Source organism: Parasteatoda tepidariorum, chromosome 10, assembly GCF_043381705.1.
Source record: "Parasteatoda tepidariorum isolate YZ-2023 chromosome 10, CAS_Ptep_4.0, whole genome shotgun sequence".
In the NCBI taxonomy this organism is placed as follows: Eukaryota; Metazoa; Arthropoda; class Arachnida; order Araneae; family Theridiidae; genus Parasteatoda; species Parasteatoda tepidariorum.
This window is the reverse complement of record NC_092213.1, coordinates 66,067,024-66,089,970: the sequence shown is the minus strand read 5'-3', so window position 1 is coordinate 66,089,970 and position 22,947 is coordinate 66,067,024. Positions and strand designations below refer to the sequence as shown.

Here is a 22,947-nt window from a genome sequence, read left to right as displayed (position 1 = left end):
AGATCCTCAGTTCGCCTTTTTAGTTAATGTGTCTTTATTACCATGAATGAATATTTCATTAAATTAATTAATTTATTTGGTTTCATTTTTAACCCTGACTGTGTAAAACTTTAGTAAAATAAAGGAACAAAAATTTATTTCAGTTTTATATTTTAAATAAAAATGCCAAATGGCAACAAAAACGTTGTTTTGTTTTGCAGTTGGTTTTTCCGTCTGTTCTTGAATGAGTCACACTGATAAATTGTTATGTTTTGTTCTTTTGTTTTCTTTTCATAGACTGATCAAAAACGTTGTAAAATAATTATTACAATTCTTGGCCCATGGATAACCATGGTGAAAAATAATAATGTATTTGAAACTGTGTTTTAATTCATGTCGTCCGCACAATGGGTGCATGTGTAACTCGGTGTTATAATGAAGCTCGCCGCTGGAGGTATGAAACTATGAAACACACAAAGAATTAGGAAGGATTAGAAAAAAATTAATATATATAATATGTACAACTTGTGAATTGCACACGCTATTTTAGAAAAAAAAAAAAAAAAACGAAATGAGTTAAATATGTCACCATATCAAGCTTTTACCCGGCTAAACTATAATCAATCTTTTCATTAATGTTTTTCACTAATTTTGTCATTAGTATTATACGCACTATGAAATGAACGAAGTCATAATTAAAGTGGTTTGTTATTAAGTTTCACTCATTTCCCCGTTTTGTCACAAAAGTATCAGATTGCCTATTGATGTTGCATCGTATACAATAAAAAAACTGCTGCTGAAAAATGCAATATAAAATGCTGATGAAAAAAATGCCGATGGAATTAAAAAATGCCTTTGCCGATGAACTTTTTTTTGTGCTTAAATTCTAATTTACTCTTTACAAATTGATATATTGAATGCACGGAAATATTTTTAAATTCATACAAAAATAATTACCAGGTTTTTTTCAAACTTAGGCAGTCAGCTTCCTGCAATAAAGTAAAATAAAACATCAACTAAGGGACTTATTCGAAGAGTATAACTCATACCCACCCATTTCTAATTTTTGCAAGTTAAGTTTAAAACTATTTGATGATTGAACGTGGCGTGAATAGGTACAGATATGGAAATATTTCTAAATGTAAAATTAACTTATGTTTTTTTATCTCTGAGGCTGTTAATCAGAAAAAGCTAGAGGACCAATGGTCTTTTACCACGATAGGGAAAAATAACAATATTTGTTAGAAAAAAAAGGTAGTATGAAGAGAATGAATTTTATTTCCAAAATAATTGTAAATTCTGTAATTGTGGCTAATTTGAAATATCATGGCTTTATTCCTGTTAATACACTTGGTAGTGGAAACCCTCCAGCATGGAGGGGGGCATTGCAGATTAAAACAGCATTTGTAGATTGTTTTTCATCTGAATTTTAATTTTATTTATAAAAAGCAAACAAACAAATGGGAGTGATTTGCTGAGTCTCCTTTGCAAAAAATATAAATTTCTTTCTGATAAAAACTAGAAAGCTGAATTGAGAAAGAAAAGTTAAGAGTTTTTTTTTCCTTTCTGTTACTTGATTACAATGATAACTATATAGGAATTTATTCCATTTTTTTAGTAAGTATAAAATTAAATTTAAGTGATATAAAGTTTTTATATAGAATTTTGAGAGATCTTTTATTCAAAAATTTTGTTATCTTATTGTCAGAGATGCCATCTTCTTGGGATTCTGCATAATATTTAAAAAACACTTACATTTCACATTAACATTTCGGTAAATTCAAGTCTTTGAATTATTTAGATGTGGTGGATAAAATTCTTTTAATCAAATTTACCATACAGAAATCATACATTAAAACATACATATCACTAGTAATGGAAAATGTTTATCTGCAATCTGCAACAACTTGACATGTTTGGCACATTAGATTAAGTTGAATTTTTACTTCGGTATTCTTTGACTACATTAAGGAACTTTGTACATGCTGCTACAGTGATAATTCATAGTATATTTTTTTTCTTCTTCTTTTTTTTGTAAAATTAAGTTCTGGAGGTACAATGGAGCAGCACTTAATCTTTTCAAGGCAACAGTAATAAATATCTTATTATTATATTGTTTATTATATTAGCTGTATTGCTATATTAACTGTATTGTTTATTTGTACTACATTCATGTACTATGATAGGTATATGTGCATTTATCAACTCAACTTGTATCTTTTATTTTTAATTTAATGTTTGTTTTTTTATGGAAGGAAAAAAGTTATAGATTGTAAGTGTCTAAAATAACACGATTCAGTAGAATTTCTTAGGTTTTATAAAAAATAAAATGTGTTGTTTATGGTAAATAATTTTTGTTAATTAATTTTTGCTCTAAATTTTAATTATTTAAAATTCCATATAATTATTAAATGTATGGTTCAGTGTGTTTTTAGATCAAAGTAATTTTCGTTTGAAAATTTATACATATTTTATTTATTTCCTAAGTTGCTGGCAAGGAAATTCCTCCATTGAAGATAGAGATAGGCTGGTTGATGTAAGATTTATTTTTATATATATAAAGTATAAATTTTTGTTTAGGGATAAATTGCATGTAATTTTGAATAAATTTTACTGTTTTTTGTGTTTTTGCTAATTGTGAGGTAGTGATTGAAAGCTAGTTTTCTATAATTTTCATATTTGTAGCATGTAAAATTACTAACAAAATGTTATCTAATGAATAATAATTATTTTATACAAGTTAAATAATCTCATGTTTCATAAAGACCTAAAAGAATAAAAACTGTGCTGTATATATTTTGCTATAAATGTACATTTTTTATTTCATGCTTAATTAATTCTGGAGTCTTCATTTTACAGTTTGACATGTTTCTTGATCATGTAAGTCCTATCATATCTCTAACTAAGCTACATTAATATTATTGCATGTTATAATTTGTAATGTAAAATATTAGAAAATATTTTCACTGCTAGAAAAGTTGTTATATAATGATATTTAGTCTTAAATATTTAAACTATATAAAAATATCAGCTGACTAAATCATTAAAACTGAAATATTTTTTTACTAATTTGCAATTTTTTGAAATTTATTTTAAGGATGCAGTTATAGAAAAATATTTAAACATTTTAATAAAAAAAAATTCTTCGACACAATTAAAGGTAACTAAAGTCATTAACATTTAATACCTATGTTACTTTCTCACTGTTTTCAAAGTTCTTATTCGTTTTTAACTACTTTCTACATTTTTCTGAGTTTCTATATTCTCGATTAAAGCGCCATTTTATCCCATCTTATCATTGATATTAGAATCAATGCAGGTAAAAGGCAAAAGTTTCAGTCAATTTGTCAGTCAGATCAAAGGCAAAAGTCAGTTTCATCCAATTTGGTTTTATGACCTACATTTTTTCAGAGAAAAAATGGGACAGCGTTCAGTTGGATAATATGCATACTTTTATGCAAAATCATAAAATTTAGTGAAAAATCAGGTTATGGATATTCCTACGAAACAGACGCCTCTCAATACGGATTTACTTTTAATGCCCCGCGAATCATCTATGAATAAACCTTTATGTACATTCTCTGCAAAGCGAATAATCCCGTAAACGGATGCGGACATTCATTTTTGTCCTGAAATGGTTTTGTCTATCTTTTGGAAATGGACACCATTTTTTCTAAATGAAAAAATAAGAAAAAAAGAACTTTCTGCTCTAAATTCCAAGGAAAAAAAATATGCAATTTTAAACCATTTCTAATGCATGCAAATGTTTTGCCTTATCCATAACTGAAACATTGTTAAGTTTTTTCACTGCTAAAGAATCGATATTTCTCTTGTCATATTTCTTTATCTTTGCAAATGAAGGAGAGAAATGATACTGCTCATGTGAAATAATTTGGAGAGCAGATCTTTTGATCTTTTCATCTGGATGACGCAGGTTATGAAACTCCTCAAGTTGAAATGAAGTCTTAACTGCTCTCAATGCTTCTTATCCACTGAAAATTTCTTTAATTTTGTAATCAATTTGATGGCTGTATTGTAATTACATATGCATTGCTTTATTTATTTATTTCTGTGAATTGCGGGAGGTTTATTTTTAAGGACATATTAACCATGTTTCCTACCAAGTGATGGGTAGGTGTTAGGGGTGTAGACCTAATAATTGAAACGGACTGAGGACTAAAAGCTCCTATTTAGTCATATGACTAATTTCAGTATCTACATTAATAGGAAAATCATATTAATTTATCTGTAGCTGCATCTGGAATTATGTATTTATATCAAACTTTTTCATATTTTGTATAGAAATTTTTTTTTAAAGTTTAAATAAATATCCTTGTAGATAGTTATTGTAGATTAGTTCTTTATTTGTATATCATTGAAAATGTTCTAAAAACAATTTGTGGTGTTAAACTTCGTTATTAGGGTACCCTTCCCATAAACAGACAACTCTTTCGGTCCCAAAAGTGTCCACTTAATTGAGGTTTCACGGTACTTAATGATGTTTGCTTAATGTCATTTTCAGTGGTATATATTTCATGCTCTACTTAAAGTGCTTATTATTTTTTTCTCTCTTAAAATAGTGGTCATTCTAAATGTTTTTTTTATTCGATAATTTTCAATCCTGAAAAGAAAGATTCTATGAAATAGCAAACTAAACAGTAGATTTTTTGCCTGCTAATTTTTCTTGTATCAGTATTATACATAAAACAGTATTTTTGTTAGACATAAAAATAATTTACTTAAACAGTTTTTACTTGTGAATGTATATTATCTTTATGTAAATTCAAATGTATAGGATATTGCCATGTTTAAGAGCTATAAAATCTTATTGTGGCATATTCATCTCCCTAGTACATACAGTGAATCAATAAGAATTAGGTTTAGTTTTTCATTATTAAAAACTACTTTTTTGCTCATCAGGTGTCAAAATGTTTCAAACCAATCAAAAGTTCTAAGGAAGAAGACACATACAAAGAAATACACCTCTGTAGAATATTTAAAAATTCATATTTAATAGTGATTTCATTGACATAGTCAAGTTAATCGTCCAAACATTAAACTGTTAGACAAATTTGGACTGAATTATTCCTTCAATAGTTTTCTTCTGAATAACAAGGGGGAAAATCTGTTAGTTGGACAGGAAAGCTATATATAAGTGCAGGAAACTTAGGTTATGCATTCTAATAATTAGGAAATTAAACAATGTACTACTATGTGTAAAAATCAATTTTTGTGAAGTTTATTCATAATTGCTAATTGAGTTAATTGTATATGCTTAGTTATAATGAATTTATTTATTTTATATTTTGTTTTAGGAACCAGCTCCAAGACCTCTTAGGTAACATGCTTATGATTTGTAAATATTTTGTTCATTAAATTTTATTTAATTGAAAGTACTCAACTTTTTTTAAAAAATTATAATAGTTATTGAGTTGAGATAATTATTTTAGAAAAGAAATTCAGATTAGCTTGATGTGATAACTTCAAAATATATTCTTACACTTTGCTATTTGTAAGAATTACAGATTTAACTTCTTTGAATATTTGTTGCACAGAAACACCATTTATTTTTGTTTATAAAGTTTTATCTATATTTTATGATAGGTGCTGATTATGTAATTATTATGATTTGAATAGTAAGGTAGAATAACATTTGGATTTATTGATAATTTCATAAATTAAATTTTCAATTTAAGCTGTATATATTTTTAATTATGATATATGAAATATGAAATCTAATCGTTTTAAATAATTTAACAACAAATTTTATTTGTTAGTTGATATGTTTAAATAACATTTATTCATAAAAGTATTCAAGTTGTCTAGCCGAGTTTCAAATTTGAAAATGAAATCTTTTTACTTATATATTTATTTATTTTTTAATTATAGTGAAAATAAATAACTTCTTTTTTAGTATGGAAAAATAGAAATCATCACTTTTAATAAAAGTACAGAAATGTACACAAGTTAGTTTTGGTTTTGCTTGCAAGAGAAGTAATTTCTACTTAAAATAATAAATAAATAAATGTGTAAAGAATATAGGTGTCATTTATCATTTTGCTACTAGGTGACTCATATCTACTTTTTAAGTAAAACTTCCTTTTGAATTAAAGTTCCTAATCAACTAAAATTTATACTGATTCCTGGTTCCAAGAATCATGGATCTCAGTCCTAGCTACAAAATAAAAAGAACAATAAGTCTTAATATGGTCAACAACATTTTGGGTGGTATAGTTTTTTTTAATTTTTTTTTTCCATGGCAATTTACTTTTTAAAGGCAACTTACTTCTTTGTAAATGTCTGTTTTCTGTATTCTTTTTGTGATGCCACAGTGCTTAATTGAGAAATCTAATCTAGTAACTAACTTATTATAATTGGTTATTACTAAGTGAGAGTATAAGAGATAAGTAATGAGGAGCCTAATGGAACTTTATTATTGAATGCAAGGATACTCAACCTATGGACATTGGGCCAAAATTGGGCATTCATTTGGCCAAAGAATTTGATTTGTTAAAAATTAACAGCAGGTGACAGATCATCATAATGTTACTGAAACATTCTTTTGATTGAGCATTCATTTAAGTTATACCAAATTATTTTATAAGTGTTCGCAATAAGTAATTTTAATACATAATACTTTTTGGCAATGATATGCTAAAGAGACTAATTTATTTTTCAAAGCTGCTACCATTTATTACATGGTGTGTAGCGTTTTTAAAAAGTGCTTAAAGGTGCTTATTTTTGCTTTTTTAAAAGCCCTTAAAGGTGCTTTTTTCATTGTGTGTTTTTAAAAAGTGCTTAATTTTACCTTTTCAAACATGAGATTTTTTCTTTGCCTTGTCGATTTTCGCCACACATTATGCAAAAGTGTACTTTTCACATCGTTCTATTCAGCGTTTTCACAATTCTTTCAACCACAATCTATTTCGGCATACCGTTGGTGTATGACAGCTCAAATCATTTAACATGATTGATGAAATACTTGTGAGTCCACATGTTTTGACAAACTTACTACTGAGCTGGGTTCTGTGAGATTATTGCACTCTCATATGCAACTCTGCTGCATTCTGCGAGATATTCAAGCTTCATTTTCCACCCCTTGATAGCGAACGGAAAAATCTTTTAATAATTTTATAATGGCTAATATAATCAAGAAAAGAGTTCTTTGTTTGAAACTAGTTATTTTATCATGATCTTTGAAAGTTATTTTGCATTTTGTTAATGTATTTAGCGCTTAAAAAGTACTTAAAACGTTCTTAGTTTTTCTTGAAAGATTAGGCTACGCACCGTGTATTAATTTTTTCGAGCCATTCCAGAATTTAGTTTTGAGGCCTGTTATTAAAAACAAATTATGATTTTATAGACATAAAATGATTGAATGTGTAACTTTCATTAATGTTGGCTGCTTATTTCAAATACATGTAATATTTTCAAGCAAAGTAAAAAATATATTTTTCTTTTAACAAATGTTTTATTTTCTAACTTGTCAAAAAAAATTTTTTTCTTCTTATATGATGTTTCTGTTTGCTAGTTTTCTCAAATCAACTAACTTGTGTTTCTGTCTGCTTCATTTCTGCTTTTTATTGTTATTTAGCATATCTTCATGGCTGAGCTGTGTTAGGGGACAGGTAAGCTTTGTTTTTCTGCATTATGTATATCAGTGATTAAATTTAGCTGTGCCATTATAGTAACCATTGCTTATTGTGCACTGTCTTGTATGCTTTTTGTTTCTCTTAAATTAAAAAAAAAGGTCTTTTTATATTAAGGTTCAACATCATGTTGCATTTTCTTTTCTTGAGCTTAAACTAATATTTTTGAACATATTATATTACAGTTTTCGTCATAAACATGAAATATGTTTCAAATTGATAAGCAATATTTTTGCAACTTCCACACAAATAAGGTTTTTCATTTAAAATTTGGCAGTTGAAATATTCCATGTTTACAGTCATGAACATTAAGTTTATTATAGTTATTCTTTTAAAATAGTCTAATAAAAGTATAAACTTTATTTATTTTCCTATTCTCTGTTAAAAATCCTTACCTTATTTTATCATATTTGAAACAATATATGTAATAAAATTTTTCTCAACAAAAATATTTTGTTTCTTTCATGATTTTAACTAAGATTTTTCTATAAATGTTTTGGGATTTATCAATTTCTGAAATTTCAAAGCATAATCTATTAAATATAATGAAACGAAATTTTATAACGTTGAAATAAATCAGAACAAAGAAAAAGAAATGAAGTTTCAAAATTCATCTTAAGTGTAAGCAAATAAATATTTTTTTTTTACAAGTGAAATAGTATCAATCGTTCGTGTATTATCTTCATCCATTTTTACTATATCCCTATTGATCTGCATATGTTGAGTCAAATAAATATTTTTCCTATGAAATGAGGTAATGTTTAGAGGAAGTTTAGTAATCATTACACAGAATGATTCTTATGAGTTCTTTTCATATTTTTTTAAAAATCTATTTGTTTGTTAAAATTACAGTTTAGAAATGTATAAATATTTTTATAAATACTTGAGATAAGCCCACTAGTTCTCATTTTATATGTTTTATGTCATTTCTCCAACTTCCCCTTCCTCTAATATGTTCAGTATGTATCATGTTTGAAATAGATAACAATTATATGAAGGTTACGTAAAGTCATGTTGAGTAAAATAGTTTTTTTTAGCCTCCCTAATATTTTGCTCCTTTTTTTTTTTCAATATTTAAAGCTTTAACCAATTAGTGCAATGTGTGCATCATAAGCATTTTGAATTTTCCTAGCAATTATATTAACTAATATATTAAGGTGGATGAAAAACCTAATATTCAACACATAAAGAGAAGATAAAAATAGTTCTATTTGTGTGAATTTGATTTATTGTGTTGAAAAATACAACATATTGATTTGACAAAAAATCTTTTTTGAATGGTAAATTAGAGATATATGATATCTTCAAAAGTTCTTCGATAACACCTTTAAAAAAAATAATTTGTCTAAAACTTTTTGAGTCCTGATTTTATTAGTATATTGATTCTTTAGAACCATTTCTTTACTTATAGTTTTGTATTGTTATTTTTGCATCAATTTGTGTCACAAAATTACCTGCATGTTTTTGCCTTTGTTGAGTGCATGAAATCATGTTTTAAATTTTTTCTTTGTTTTGTTTTTTCTGTTTGTGTAAATTTTAGTTTAGCATCACTTGAGCAAAAAGAATTAGATTCTAGTGATGTTTCTCTTCTGCATGATTCTGAAAGTGAAGATTCAGATGTTTTATACCAGGTACCTTATGATTTTTTTTTATTTTGTGCACATCAATAGATGATTTTGTAGTGCTGGTATTATGTTTGTTGCATGGAAACATTTTCTTTCTTTCTTATCAATGTCTTATATATCTTTCTTTTTGTTTTATCTAGATGATCATTTTTTCATTTTGTGAAGTTATTACTGTTTTGCTTTGTCAAATATTACGAAACACTTATAAAAATTAATGAATAATATAAAATTATAATAAAAATGTGATATGTAAGACATGTTTATTATTTAATTAGTTGAGTACTTTTTGTTTCTAATTATTAGCAACTGATGAATTATTTTTAAATGTTTTAAAAGGCTAAAAAAAGTTAAAATTTTTTCCCGTTTTACTTTTTGGTGAGTTTTGTGTTTTTTTATTTATCTCCCTGCTGTCACAGAAGTATTTAAAAACTAACTCTTAAGCACATTGAAAAACACCAAGTTTTTTTTTCCCACAATTTTATCCTTAAATAACCTTTTTTCTTTAAAATTTATATCATTTCAAGTCTTTAACTGTTATTTTAACAAGGTTTTTGGAAGATCTGTCTTCAAAGAAAATAAAAAAGCCTCATTTTAAGTGCCTTACATTCAAAGCAATGGGATGATTTTAAACTATTTATATCATCTTGCCCTGAAGTATTATCTGGGCTTTAGAATGGACAAATAATTTAAATGCTATTAAACTTTTTTTTAAAAATCTCCAATTGGGCAACATTTTTCCATCTAGATGAAATTTACCAAAATCACTGCTTTATTCTCCTTTTTTGAAATTTTTTTTATTTGCCTAGATAATGCAGCTTTAGAATAAGTTTTTAAATATTAAAAAATTAGACCACAAAAATTTTTCATTTTCACAAAACTATGGTTTTCTCCATATTGACATTTTGTGCCATTTTCAGAATCAACATAGGTATTCCATTTTCATGCATAGGTATACCATTTTCAGAATCAACATTCAGAATTACTGACTTTAGATAGGCTGAACTTGATCCGACAGTTATGAGTAACTGCTAACTCACAGCAGTTATGAAAATAGCAAAAAATCATAATTTCATATGACAACGGAACTTCCGAAAAACAACCTTAGTTGTCAAAGGCAATGTTTTTAAGAACTGGGAAAGATTTTGACTGTTTTTTGATTAATTTCAATTGTATATTTTTCAAATTTACTGTTCAGTTAGTAAAAGTAAAGCATTCCCGCGACTGTCCTCTGTGGGCCAGAGGGGGTCATGGAAGTTAAGGCTCCTCAATTTTAAGACCAATGGCATGATTGTGGCAATGTGGTCAGCACTGCACACTGGCCGTCTTTACTTCCCAGACAATCTGGTACTCATCAATCTGAAGTTGGGTAGGCTTCAAGTCACCGCTGGGGATTGAACCCTTGTTCTTCATAATATGTTGGTAAAGTTTCACTTACCACAACTTGTGATGTGTTGCAGTTTCCTGTGCTGATTGGATTGTACTTTTAGTAGTTCAAAATTCACTCTAATTTACCTTGCAGATTATAAGTCCATGTTCACTTAAAAAGCTTGTTACAGAGATGAGGTGATTACTACTCCAATTGCTTTCCATATTAAAATTTTGTTTGTGTATTGCACACATGCATTACACTGAGACAATCGATATGTAGAGACAAATGATATGTACTGGAATCCTCGCTAATACTGAATCACAGACAAACATCAATAGTCCATTTGTGCAACATGAACAAACAAATTAAACCTTTCAGAATTCATTTTTTATGTTGGGGAAGTTACTAAAATAATAAAATTTTTTACAACTAATTTGCTGCTATTTTTCAGAAATGTTAGACAATCTCTAATTATTGTATAGCCTCTAACTGTCAACCTCTAATGTTTTGTCGAGAATCTATGTTGTAGAAAATTGTAATTTGAATGCTGTAAATTAGTACTACTATTTAAATCATCTCTTTTTTTAGCGTCCATATGCAGTTTCTCGCTATGTTTTAATTTTTCAATGTGGCATTTATGTAGCTATCAAATTTACTTTCAATATATAACTCGGGAAGAAAGTGCTTATTATACAGTTTTGTTTTGCCAGTTATTCCAAAAATTCTATTTTAGTCTTTTGTTGTATCCGCCTTTGTGATTTTGTGTTACCTTTTAATTTATGTATTTTTAAAAATTAAGTAATTTCTTTTCTAAAAAATTTACAACATTTAAAATGAAAGCAGCTCAATTTAAGGGTATTCAAATCTTCCCAAAATCACCAAAATTAACTTACTAAATGTGTTATATAACATCCATTTGTTGTCATTTGTTTTCAGCATCATTTACGTACTGATTTGGGAGATTGCAGGTGTCTTAGCGTATCCTGAAAGTATTTTTAGACTAGGATATTCACATAAATAAACATACTACTGATAATTTTTTTTATGAGCTTTACTAATTTTTACTTTATTTTCTTTCAAAGTATTGTTAGACATTAATTATCTATTTCTGTTTCAGATTTCCCAAATGTATAATAAATTCCCAAAGAGATCTTTGTGCTATCTAAAGTTTTGTTTATTGCTAGTTTTAATCATTTATTTGTCCAGAAATAAGTCTAAAAGATTTTAAATTATCATATTGTATTGTGATTTGCATAATAGAATGCATATGAATTGCAAAATATATACTTATTTGGTTCTGAGGACTGATCCTTATTCATTTTTGACAATTTTTGAAATGATCTGTCTGATTTGTGTATCCATGTGATTTTCTTATGCTTCTAAACAATAGTTTTTTCTAAAATCAATATAATTGAAATGCTTATCTGTGCAAAGATTTAATTTTATATGGAACACATTTTTTATTTCATATAACACAAAATGATCAGCTTTTGTTCATTGTGTTTTTGATTCTAGCAAATTTCATTCGATAGATTATTTATATTTTAAAAGGTTAATAATTGATCTTTAAAAAATTATGTTGTTTGTTTTTGGAAATGTCTTTATTATTATATTTTAAAATGTTAACAATCGATCTTTAAAAAATTATGTTGTTTGTTTTCGGAAATGTCCAAAGAGAAAAAAAAAATTTCATGATAAAAAATAATTTAATTAAGAAGGGTAATGCGGTAATGTTGGTAAAGCAGCTAAAATTAAACATGATTACCTAATGTCTTTTTATTGTTTGAGTATATCATTTATATAATTCAGATTTAATCTGCTTGTTATTTTATTTACTATTTTACAATTATTTTAAACAAATTTTTATTGAATTAAATTTTAATTTGTTTATAGCTGGGATTTGAAAATGAAGAGGTTGAATTGCAGGAAGAAGCAGTTGCAATTGATGCATACAATGAGGCTATTAAAGTGAAAGATATAGCAGAAAAGTCAACTGAATTAATAAATCCAGCTAAACTTGCTGTTGACAACGTTTCCCATTATAATATGTATGTTTTCTATTTTATGTTTAATAAAAAAAAAATTCTTTTAAATTTTCTTAATCGTAAACCCTTAGTTTTATATAAGTGTGTTTAAGGTATTTTCAAAATTTGATAATATTTTTTATGTTATTACTCGCTGTTCTAAACATTTGTGTGACATTTTTACCAAATTTTATTTGCCTCAATATTTTCAGGTATGCTGAAATAAATGTAATTTGAAACCGCCTTTTTTTCCTATTTCTAACTAGTTAAATTATGAGATTCTTCCGACTTTTGGCAAAATTTTTGTATTTCTAAACTCTAGTAGAATTCTTTGTATTTATTATTTTGTTATACTTTGTTTTATTCTCTTTACATTAAAGCTAATTATTTCTGACATTAAAACTTAAAAGTTAGTGCATGTAAATAAAAATAGGCTTTAAATAAGTATGTAATAAACTAAAATGCTTTCTTTTTGTGCAAAATTATTTCATGCACTTTTTTATTTATTTTTTTCTGATTTGATTTGACAGGTATTTTTAGACTTTGTTCTTTTTCCACTTTCATAACTGCTAGTAATTTTTTAACTTGCCCATAATAATTACTCTAATGGTACTGTAAATAATACATAACTTTCTTCCGACCTACTGCTTTCCTGAAAAGAAAACTTGTTCGAATAGAAAAATGATGCATTAAAGTAGGTGAAACAGTTGAAGAAATAAGCTCATATGTGTTAAATGATAAACTTGTCTAAATTTGAACTTTCATGCCATAAAGATAGACAGAGTTCAAGAATTGCATAACACATTTAAATTTTTAAAAAAATTTAAAATCTATTTAAATTTTTTTAAAGTTTTAATAATTTCTTTTAGTTTATTTAGTTTCATCTATGTATGAAAATAATTTATTCAATGCCAAATTGTATTTTGAAAATTTTTTATTTATTTTGAAAAAAATTGCAGTGAAATTCTGTTTTTCATAATTTATTTATGTTAAAATCTTTCTAATTTTTGCTTCAAAACATTGACACACTAAACTCTAAATGACTAATAATAGTAAAATTTTTGTTCATTTACGTCGCATTAGAGCTGCACAATGGGCTATTGGCGACGATCTGGGAAACATCCCTGAGGATGATCCGAAGACATGCCATCACAATTTCGATCCTCCGCAGAGGGGATGGCACCCCCGCTTCGGTAGCCCGACGACCTGCACGCGAAGTCGAGCACTTTACGGTAGAACAGTTTAACGAGGACCAATACCGCACACCCTCGGTCCCTACGCAGACTGATGCAAGTGGTCACCCACCCGCACACTGACTGCAGCCAGTGATGCTTGAACCGTGTCTTAACGATCAGTCCACTGCGGGACAATAGTAAAATTTATATTTGGTTAAACTAATATTTGTGATTCCTTTTGACGAAACGTTGCATTCTATTAACAACATATGGAAATGCTTTTCTTTTTCTCTAAAACTATTCTTCCCTATTTTTAATAATAGTTTTGTGCTTACTGAAAAAGAAGGTTGCAGTGTTTAATTACCTGTTTTGTATATTTGCATAATTTTTAATTTTGAAAACTGATTAAATAATGCTTTTTTTCCCCTAGAGAGAGGTTTTATTCTGTGAGTAGCAGGTCTCGTGCCAATTTTGGAGGTGGGTGGACTTATTTTCTTACATTTATAATAATTATTATATTAATAATTATTATTATATTAAATAGATATGTAATTTAGTATTAAGACTTGAATGGAATATTAATGTATTTAATTGAAAATATATGCTGAGCTTTAAAATTTTTTAAAAGCTTGTCGGTTTTCAATATAATTTTTATTTATTTGTTTAATAAATTTAATAATTTTTATTTTTCAATAAACTTATTAAGAAATACTTAGGAGTACTTCTAATGAAGATATTAATTTTGTTTCTACAGATGTTTCCATCAATGAGAAACAAAAAAAAGATGCTAGCTGTAGCAGCCCAACTTCCTCCGTAGATTTAGAATGGGAGACTGAGCAAGGTATTTAATTGTTTTTCTTCATGAATATCATAATTTGGCAATAATAATCTATTTTCGTATCTGAAACTAATATAAGTTGTAGCAGTTCATGAAAATTATGAATGTGTAAAATTTTGTCTACATGTATTTTTTAAAATTTTTTAAATTTTTTTTTTAAATATAATTGTTATTTTATTATTAAAAATAATATTTTTTCTGATTTTAGTTAATAATGTAAATGTATTAAGTTATAAAAAATCCTCTAGTTATATATTTTTTGTACTAGTCTGAAATATTTAACTTATTTCCTTTTTTCATACTTCCCTCATATAAATATTATAAAATGAATAATTAATAAATAAAATAAAAATATTGGCAACCTAAGTACACTCATGTCCATAAATTAAGGATAATGAAATTCAGGCACAGAAAGAGACAGAAGCCAAACAAATTTGACTTATTTGTAAAGTCTATGTATTAAGCAAAAGGTAAAGAGCAAAAAAGATGCTATATGTTTGACATAATTAATAAAAATTGCGATTTTTACTCCCTGGAGCAAATTTCAAAAAAGAACCTATTTACAAAAAACAGTATAACAAGGTTAGTATGATGGTTAATACAGAGTATGTCTCCCGGACGATGCAATACAGGCCGTACAACGCCTAGGCATGCTGACTATCAAATTATCAATCTGATCTTGGGGAATATTACACCACTCATCAAGCAATGCCCTCCGAAAGTCCGGTAGACAGATGGGAGGGGGTTGACGGTCTGCAATTCGTCGGACAAGCATATCCCACACATGCTCTATTGGATTCAAGTCCAGTGAGTATGCTGGCCAATCCATACGGGTGATATCCTCCGATTGAAGGCATTCGTCTACAATGTTTGCACGGTGAGGACAGGCGTTGTCGTCCATAAACAGAAATTCAGCACCCATGGTGCCCCGAAACAAACGTACATGTTGTTCCAGAATGACATCCCTATAGATGTGGCCTGTCATCGTTACACTCTGAACATGCAGGTCAGTTCTGGAACCAAGAATAATTCCTCCCCAAACGAGCTGTCTTGCACCACCGTAACGGTGTCGTTCAATGGTGTTGTCTTGGTGGTAACGGGTACCTGGCGCTCTCCATATGAAAGTCCAGCGAGAATCAGACTGCAAACAAAACCTGAACTTGTCGGAAAACATCACACAAGACCACTGATGCGGCGTCCACAATGTATGCTCTCTACTCCAGGCTAATCGCAGGCAACAGTGAGTTGTGGTAAGTGGAACACATCTAACAGGCCTACGAGCATATAGACCAATGTGCCCTTAGCGTCTGTACACGGTCTGCCTTGACACTGTCGTACCAGTAGCTGAAGAGAGCTGACGAGACAGGCCTGATGCTGTGCTCTGTCTATTTCTTTTGGCAGTAACTGCCAAATACCGGTCTTCATTCGGCGTTGTAACACGGTGGCGACCTGTGCTGTAACGTCTACTCACATTACCATCATCTTGGAATCGTTGCCAAAGCCTGGAGATGACACTCTGGTTGATTCCAAGTTCCTCGGATACTTCCAGCTGGGTACGTCCACATTCCAGTCGTCCGATGATTCGGCCAAGTAAAAAATCATCCAAATGCTTCCTTTGTGCCATAACTATGCTGTTATTGCACTGAAAGGCTTTTAAAGCGCTTGTGAACAATTTTACTTCTTTGCCACCATTCCTTATATACCCCTCTCTTACACTCTCGTCATTGTGACGTCCTACCAGCGTCATCTAGTGGTTTCCTGTAATTTGCATATTCTTCTTCAGGATATGTGTGATAATTCTACAGGTGAAATTTTAATTTTAGAGTTTGATTTCCGTGTGATTCTGAATTATCCTTAATTTATGGACATGAGTGTATTAAGGCATACAGTTGTTACTTTTACTAGTTAGTAAAAGGTCATATAAAATTTTAACTCTTCTACTTAATTCACTTAATTTCATGCTTTATGTTGATTCACTTTTTTTCTAATAACTTTTATTTTATTTCACGATACTTAAAATCTGTTAGTTAAAGCGTAATATTTTTGTCTATTAAAACAAATCTTTAAATTAGGAAAATGTATAACTTTTTTTAAGAAAGTTATTGTAATTTATATTTTAAATTGAAAATTGTTAAAAATTTATAATTAGATACCTATCAATAATTAGGATATATTTTAAAATGAAGTGTGAAATTGTGAAGTGTGAAATGAAGTGTGTGTGTGAAATAATCTTAATGTAGGAAAATTTTGATTATAGTATGTGGACAATGAACAAAATAAGCACATGAAATACACGCTGAATTATAAATTTGACAAGTTCTGTTGGTTTCCTTTTAATATACTAAATAAATGGCATTGGAAATAAGAACAACTAATAGTTGTGTATTTGCTGGTGGAAACTGACTAAGACTTTCAGGGAATCAGCGGTAGAGCTTAAAAATATTGAGAATTTTACAGTTAAGAGCAATTGTAGGATATTTCTACTTTTATTAACAAATAAACCAGTTTTTTAATTTACTGGCGTTGAATAAGTCTCTAAAAATTTCTGTTTTGTGAGTTTTGCAATACTAAAAGAAAACAAAAAATTTATTAAAATTCTAAATAGATAAAACTGTTTTGAAAAAAAAACGTGCTAAAAAGCAGCCGAAATTTCAAAAAAAGAATAAAATTAGTAATAATGGAAACGAAGGAAATAAAAATATGGCCACCGAAGCCGACGTCTTCAGGGGTACCGGCCCCAGTAGCCATAAAGCAAAACCATTTCTATTGAGGGAGAAGCAAATGCCTAAATTAACTCCCTCAGTACCCCGATGGTTCCAGAAAAAAAACATGAAATACAAAAAACGAATTTAGAAAAGAAACTCAAACAAAATAATAAAAAAATAAAAACTCACTTAACCAGGTCAAACAGCGATTTCACAAGCAAGCCGAGTGAAAAGGAAACACTAAAAACTAAAGAAAACAACGCCCTCTATTACAATGCGCAGATAGAAAATAAAAATAAAAGATTTATATTTCATGTTTTTTTCCTGGACTTCTATACAAAACCATCGGGGTACTGAGGGAGTTAATTTAGGCATTTGCTTCTCCCTCTATAGAAATGGTTTTGTTTTATGGCTACCGGGGCCGGTACCCCCTGAAGACGTCAGCTTCGGTGGTCATATTTTTATTCTTATTTCCTTCGTTTCCTTTATTGCTAATTTTGTGAATTTTACGTTATCTATATATCCCCTGTTGTATAGAATTTGGTTTTATAAAAAATATTAGATTTCTTATTTTTCTTTGTCAGTAATTGAATTTTCTCTTGGTTTTAGAATATAATTATATTTAACAGTATATTCATATCGTCTCTATGAAATATTGATCTCCAAATAAATTTGATTTTTAAAAATGTTTTTTTTTTTTTTTTGTACAAACTAATAGGTTTTTTAATTGATTTTTATTCTACAGATTTTAAATCATAAATTGCTCATGCTATTTATTTATTAGTCTTAAGTTGGAGGAAAATCTTTTTCAATGTGTCTTTTTGTTTTTAAAAATCCAGGCTTATCCCCAGTCTCTCACATGCCAGGAAAGGATGATATATCATCTGACACTACTGCAAGTTGTGGTTCTAGAGCTTCTACTCCAGTCTCGAATGGAAATGAAGAGCTTGAATGGGATGGCCATTTCACTAGGTATTCTATTCTGAAATTAAATGTAGTTACTTTAAATACCTAGAAGTGCCTGATTTGTGGCGCTATCTTTTTAATTTATATTTATTAGTACAATGTATCAGATTTTGAAGTTTCATTAGTTCCACAGTGAACTGATCAATAAAACATGGTAGTATATCATCAAAATCAAGTCTGTAGTTAGCGGGTGGGTGACCACTTTGATTAGCCTGTGAAGGGGCCAATGGTGTGAGACCTGTGTTTAAAGTGCTTGACTTTGTACACAGGTCATTGGGCAACCGAACGGGGGATCCAAATGTGATCCAAATCTGAAAAACTGCAGAGGATCAAAATGTGATGACATGTTTTTGAATCATCTTTAACAATATTTCCTAAACAATTGCCAATAGCCCATTGTGGATCTCTAGTGCAATGCAAATAAAGTACAACTACAGTAGGGAACCGATTATCCGGAACGATCGGGACCATCGCTGTTCCGGATAACTGATTTTTCCGGTTTTCTGAATCGCTACAAAAAGCCGTTTTTTTTATTGTTAAAAGCAACTAAAAAAAAATATTTGGAAATAATCTTAAAAAGAAGAAAAAAATATGAAGTAATACACTAATGATTATTTCCAAAATTATGGTAAAAAAAAAGAAAAATCCTAAAAAATCCTTCCTTTCAAAAAAGAAAAATCCTAAAATTTTACGAGGAAAAAAAAATTTTTTTTTTAAAAAATGGCGGGAAAATTTACCGAATTTCGTTCCGGTTTTTTGGTTTTCCGGTTTTCTGATTTCCGGATAACGGGTTCTGTACTGTACTAGTACTGAAGTTTTATTAAAGTATTTTAACATTTCTTGCAATAATGAGCTTGAGTAAAATGATAATATTGGGTTATTTGCTGCATTTCTACTATTTTTTTTCTGTATTTATTTAGTATATTCTAGGACGTTATCAAGTTATTTTATTACTATAGCATGGATAGGATTAATGATTTTTTAAGGATCCTTTTATATCGTAGGATTTCCTGGAATTATTTTAATGATTGAATTATTTTGATAATTGATTTTTTGAGTCTCTTGTTCATCAACTGCAAATAAAAATTTGGTTTAAAGAGAGAGGGTATCAAAGAGTTTTATCAAATTCTTGTCTAACAGTGACAAAAAGTTTCATGTAATTTCCCTGAGCTGCTTGATTAAAATTTCTCTCATCTTCATTGAGCCTTTCCTAACGATTATTTGAGTTGCAAGGCTCGAAAAAACTCAGAAATGCATTGTTGGACATCCCTTGTCCTGTCCAACAATGTACCCGTCCTCATTTGAAACTAATCCATCGCTTCTAAATAAATAAAAATATAATTTTCTCTTATTTATTGCAAACATTTATATAAATTGCACAATGAATTAGTAGTTACTAGGATTACAAATACTAGAATTTCATTATACAGTAATAAAAGAAATAACCTCGATTTATAGATTAGAGGGTCATTTTAGAAGTGAGGCGCTAGACTCTTGTAAGTTACCAAAAATTGAACCTGTATCACGAGCATAAACGGGGAAACGGCCATCCGCTCGGACGTCGGATTCGAGAAATTTGTTGTCCGCGGGGAATTTTTGACTACCGACAATGGGTGGTTTTTCGAGCCCTGATGAGTTGTGAATTTTGGTTCCTCTAAAAATCACAAATAAATAAAGTAACTAAATAAATTTAAGATAAAATATTGTATGAAATTCTTATATTAATTAAGTATATAATTTAAACTTTTGTGGTTTTTGATGTTATAATGACAATCTGCTAACTCATGATTGATTTCTTATTTCAAATTTTTTCTATTTTAGTACACAAATTAGCCAGCTTGATATGGAAACGGAACGTTTAATAACAGAAATTGAACTTTTAACTACTGGTGCACTTCAAGAGCAAACATCTAACAGGTGACCGAAATAATAAAGCAATACTATCATTTCTAAATCATCATTTAGGGATCTAAAGGTAATGTTTCTTTCTAAATAGTTGTTTTAAATCTACATAATTGTTTATATTTTATTTGTAACACATAAAAATAGTTGAAGAGAAAGTAGAATCATAAAATGTAGAAAAATACAGAAATTAGCTATTTTTTTTTATCACATGTGAGAATAAAAATCATATTGACTGAAAGTAGCAACTTTTAAAAATTTCATAAGCAGTCTCTTTAAGAAAGAACCATTTTCAAATAGCAATATATGTATCCGTTGTAGTTTCTTCAATAGTTGCAAGTTAATTGGTACATTTATGCTTGTTATCTATTTTTTATAATTATCTTTCTATATTTAAGACAAATCCCTCTTTTATTTATAGAGAAACTTAAATTTCTCGAGAGAATTTATTTGAAAATTTTATATGTACATCTCCAAAAAGTCGGGTAACATTCAATGCATAAAACTGGAAGATATCAAGATGAAAGTATTAGCTTATAGCTTACCTGGAGAGATAACTTATATTTTAAGAGTTCAAGTAAGTTAAGAAAGTAAAAGTGCTTAATTGAGTGATTGGAGAAATAAAAGAGATATATGAAGAGAATGTGTGACAAACATCACAATCTTAATAATGATTTTATTGCTTTGTGACTCCTAAATTTTAAGTATTTTCAAACCATTTTCATATACTTATATAAAAGATCTCATAGATTTTATCATTTTCGCTTAATTGTGTTCTTATTTGAGTCATTTATTCATGACTTAACTCAATTAAATCAGTTAAATGATGTGTTCCTTTCTATTTGAAAGGTAGTAGAAATATATCTTAAAGCCAAGAGTTCTTTGTGGGCTATAAAAATCAATAATTAAATTGATAGTACATTTAGTAGTAGTTTTGAAGTAGTTTTTTCTTATCAAAAACTATTTTTTAGTAGTCAAAAGTAGTTTTTTTTTGTAATGTTTGTTTAAGAAAAGTGTTAAGTTGTTTAGTTACTTATCAATTAATTTATTTACACAAGGGCATATGTTTTATTAAATAAATCTGTAAGTCTTTTCTTTCTTTCTGCTTAAAGAAAAAAAAAAACTATAGAAAGATTTTAATAATTGAGAAAATTTTCATAGATTTTTGTTTATTACAAAGAGTTTTGACAGCTAGATTTCACAAATTTTTCAAAAACCAAAAAAATAAATTAAAATCTAGCAGAATTTTTGCTAGTAATTTTTTAATTGTTTTCACAGCATTTAATTCTGGTATACAAAATATTATAGAAAATTTACTATTCACGTATTAAAGTGTTAGATATCCAAATCATATTTGTGTTTAATGATAAAGTTTTACTAATAATTTTGGCGTACAAACATAATGCTAATGATTTTTTCCTTAAACTTTCCTAATACACTGTATTTATTATATTTTAAATTTTCTTTCAGCAAATTTCACTACATTCTATAACTTATTTCATTAAGCAATACAGAACTCCTATCAGTATGAAGAAAACAAAGTGTCTACTTTCTTTAAATTGTATAAATCAGAAACTAACAACACTGTTTTTCAAGCCTTCATGAACTGTGATTAAAATTATTTATCAAAGCTCTTCCAAAATATAAAAATTGTCATATTTTAACGTGCTTATTTTGTGCTCAATTCCTTCTCAAGTAATTCATTGTAAATGCTTTAACAAGAAACTTTTTCTTGAGTATATCCTTTTAACACTTTGACTTTAAATGATACTTCACTCTATAATTAATTTCAATAATTTTGAAAATTTACTTTAGTATAATGTTTTTTTTATGCATATAATATTTATTTTGAAAGCATTTTCCACCAATTTGCTGTATCAATTTAATTTTATATGTGCTAATTTATTAGAAAGAAAAGGGAATTTTGATTAATTTACAGTTTACTGAAAATTAAAAGCATGCTTTATAACTTTTAGCCTAATAATCATATTTTTACATTTCTGAGAGGCTAACTTCTTGATTTAAGGAATCCAATTAAAATATGTTCATTAATTGCAGCAAGTGATAATTTTAGTTATGCTTTTTTTGGTTAATCTATGAGTTACAAGGTTTGGTAGTTTAATATTGGTAGTCATAACTCCGAAAATGGGTCACTTGCTTAAGACCAGTTATAAAATAAAGCAGTTCAAAATTAGATACAAGAAAGCAAACAGCTTAAAGTTAGTAAAATGCTGGGACTAATACTCAAAGGGTTAAATATTTCCTTTTATCCTTTAATGGCAAATAATATTTTAACAAATCATTTGGGTCAATATGCTGATTTGCTTTCTCAATTTTTTTTTCTCAATTTGTTGTGTTGGAAGATAAATAAACAATGTTTTTGAGGGAGCCTTCTTTCAATGCGCCAAAAAGTTTTCAACATTACAAAAATCTTCCAAAAAATTTATTTTGCTGTCAAAGTGTTAATCTTTAGTTGGTTTTCAATTTTAATGATATTTTGACTAATGGCAGATGAAATGTAACTAACTATATTGTCCTATATCACCATCATGATGTTTGTTCAGAACATAACAATGTTATGAAATGCAGAAATAACTCATATTCAATTCTACATAAACATTTCATGTTGAATAATCATTTTATATAGTATATCATAGCAATTCATACATAATGCTACTCGCATTGTATTTTTATTCCCTAAGTCAATTTAAATAA

At 28.2% G+C, this 22,947-nt stretch overlaps 1 protein-coding gene across 2 annotated transcripts; it reads left to right on the top strand.

The window, feature by feature from the left end:
- The first annotated feature begins 179 nt into the window (after positions 1 to 179).
- Positions 180 to 22,149, top strand: LOC107441864 (uncharacterized). 2 transcript variants are annotated; one of them, XM_016055258.3, is made up of 11 exons: positions 197 to 433; positions 2,467 to 2,515; positions 2,839 to 2,859; positions 5,295 to 5,317; positions 7,574 to 7,607; positions 12,516 to 12,670; positions 14,252 to 14,298; positions 14,576 to 14,662; positions 18,204 to 18,336; positions 20,152 to 20,305; positions 21,703 to 22,149. In XM_016055258.3, the coding sequence occupies exons 1-10, from the start codon at positions 387 to 389 to the stop codon at positions 20,249 to 20,251; spliced, it is 696 nt and encodes a 231-aa protein (XP_015910744.1). In that variant the 5' UTR covers positions 197 to 386; the 3' UTR covers positions 20,252 to 20,305; positions 21,703 to 22,149. The 2 variants fall into 2 exon arrangements, with proteins under 2 accessions (XP_015910745.1, XP_015910744.1); XM_016055259.3 differs by lacking the exon at positions 2,839 to 2,859 and having other exon boundaries at positions 180 to 433.
- The last annotated feature ends 798 nt before the right edge of the window (positions 22,150 to 22,947 follow it).

Bases quoted from the DNA above. Each gene is read 5' to 3' on its own strand.
- LOC107441864 (XM_016055258.3), top strand. From the start codon at position 387: ATGGGTGCATGTGTAACTCGGTGTTATAATGAAGCTCGCCGCTGGAG. The intron at 7,608-12,515 runs GTAAGCTTTGTT...ATTTGTTTATAG, and splicing joins TGAGCTGTGTTAGGGGACAG to CTGGGATTTGAAAATGAAGA. The intron at 18,337-20,151 runs GTATTCTATTCT...TTTCTATTTTAG, and splicing joins TGGGATGGCCATTTCACTAG to TACACAAATTAGCCAGCTTG.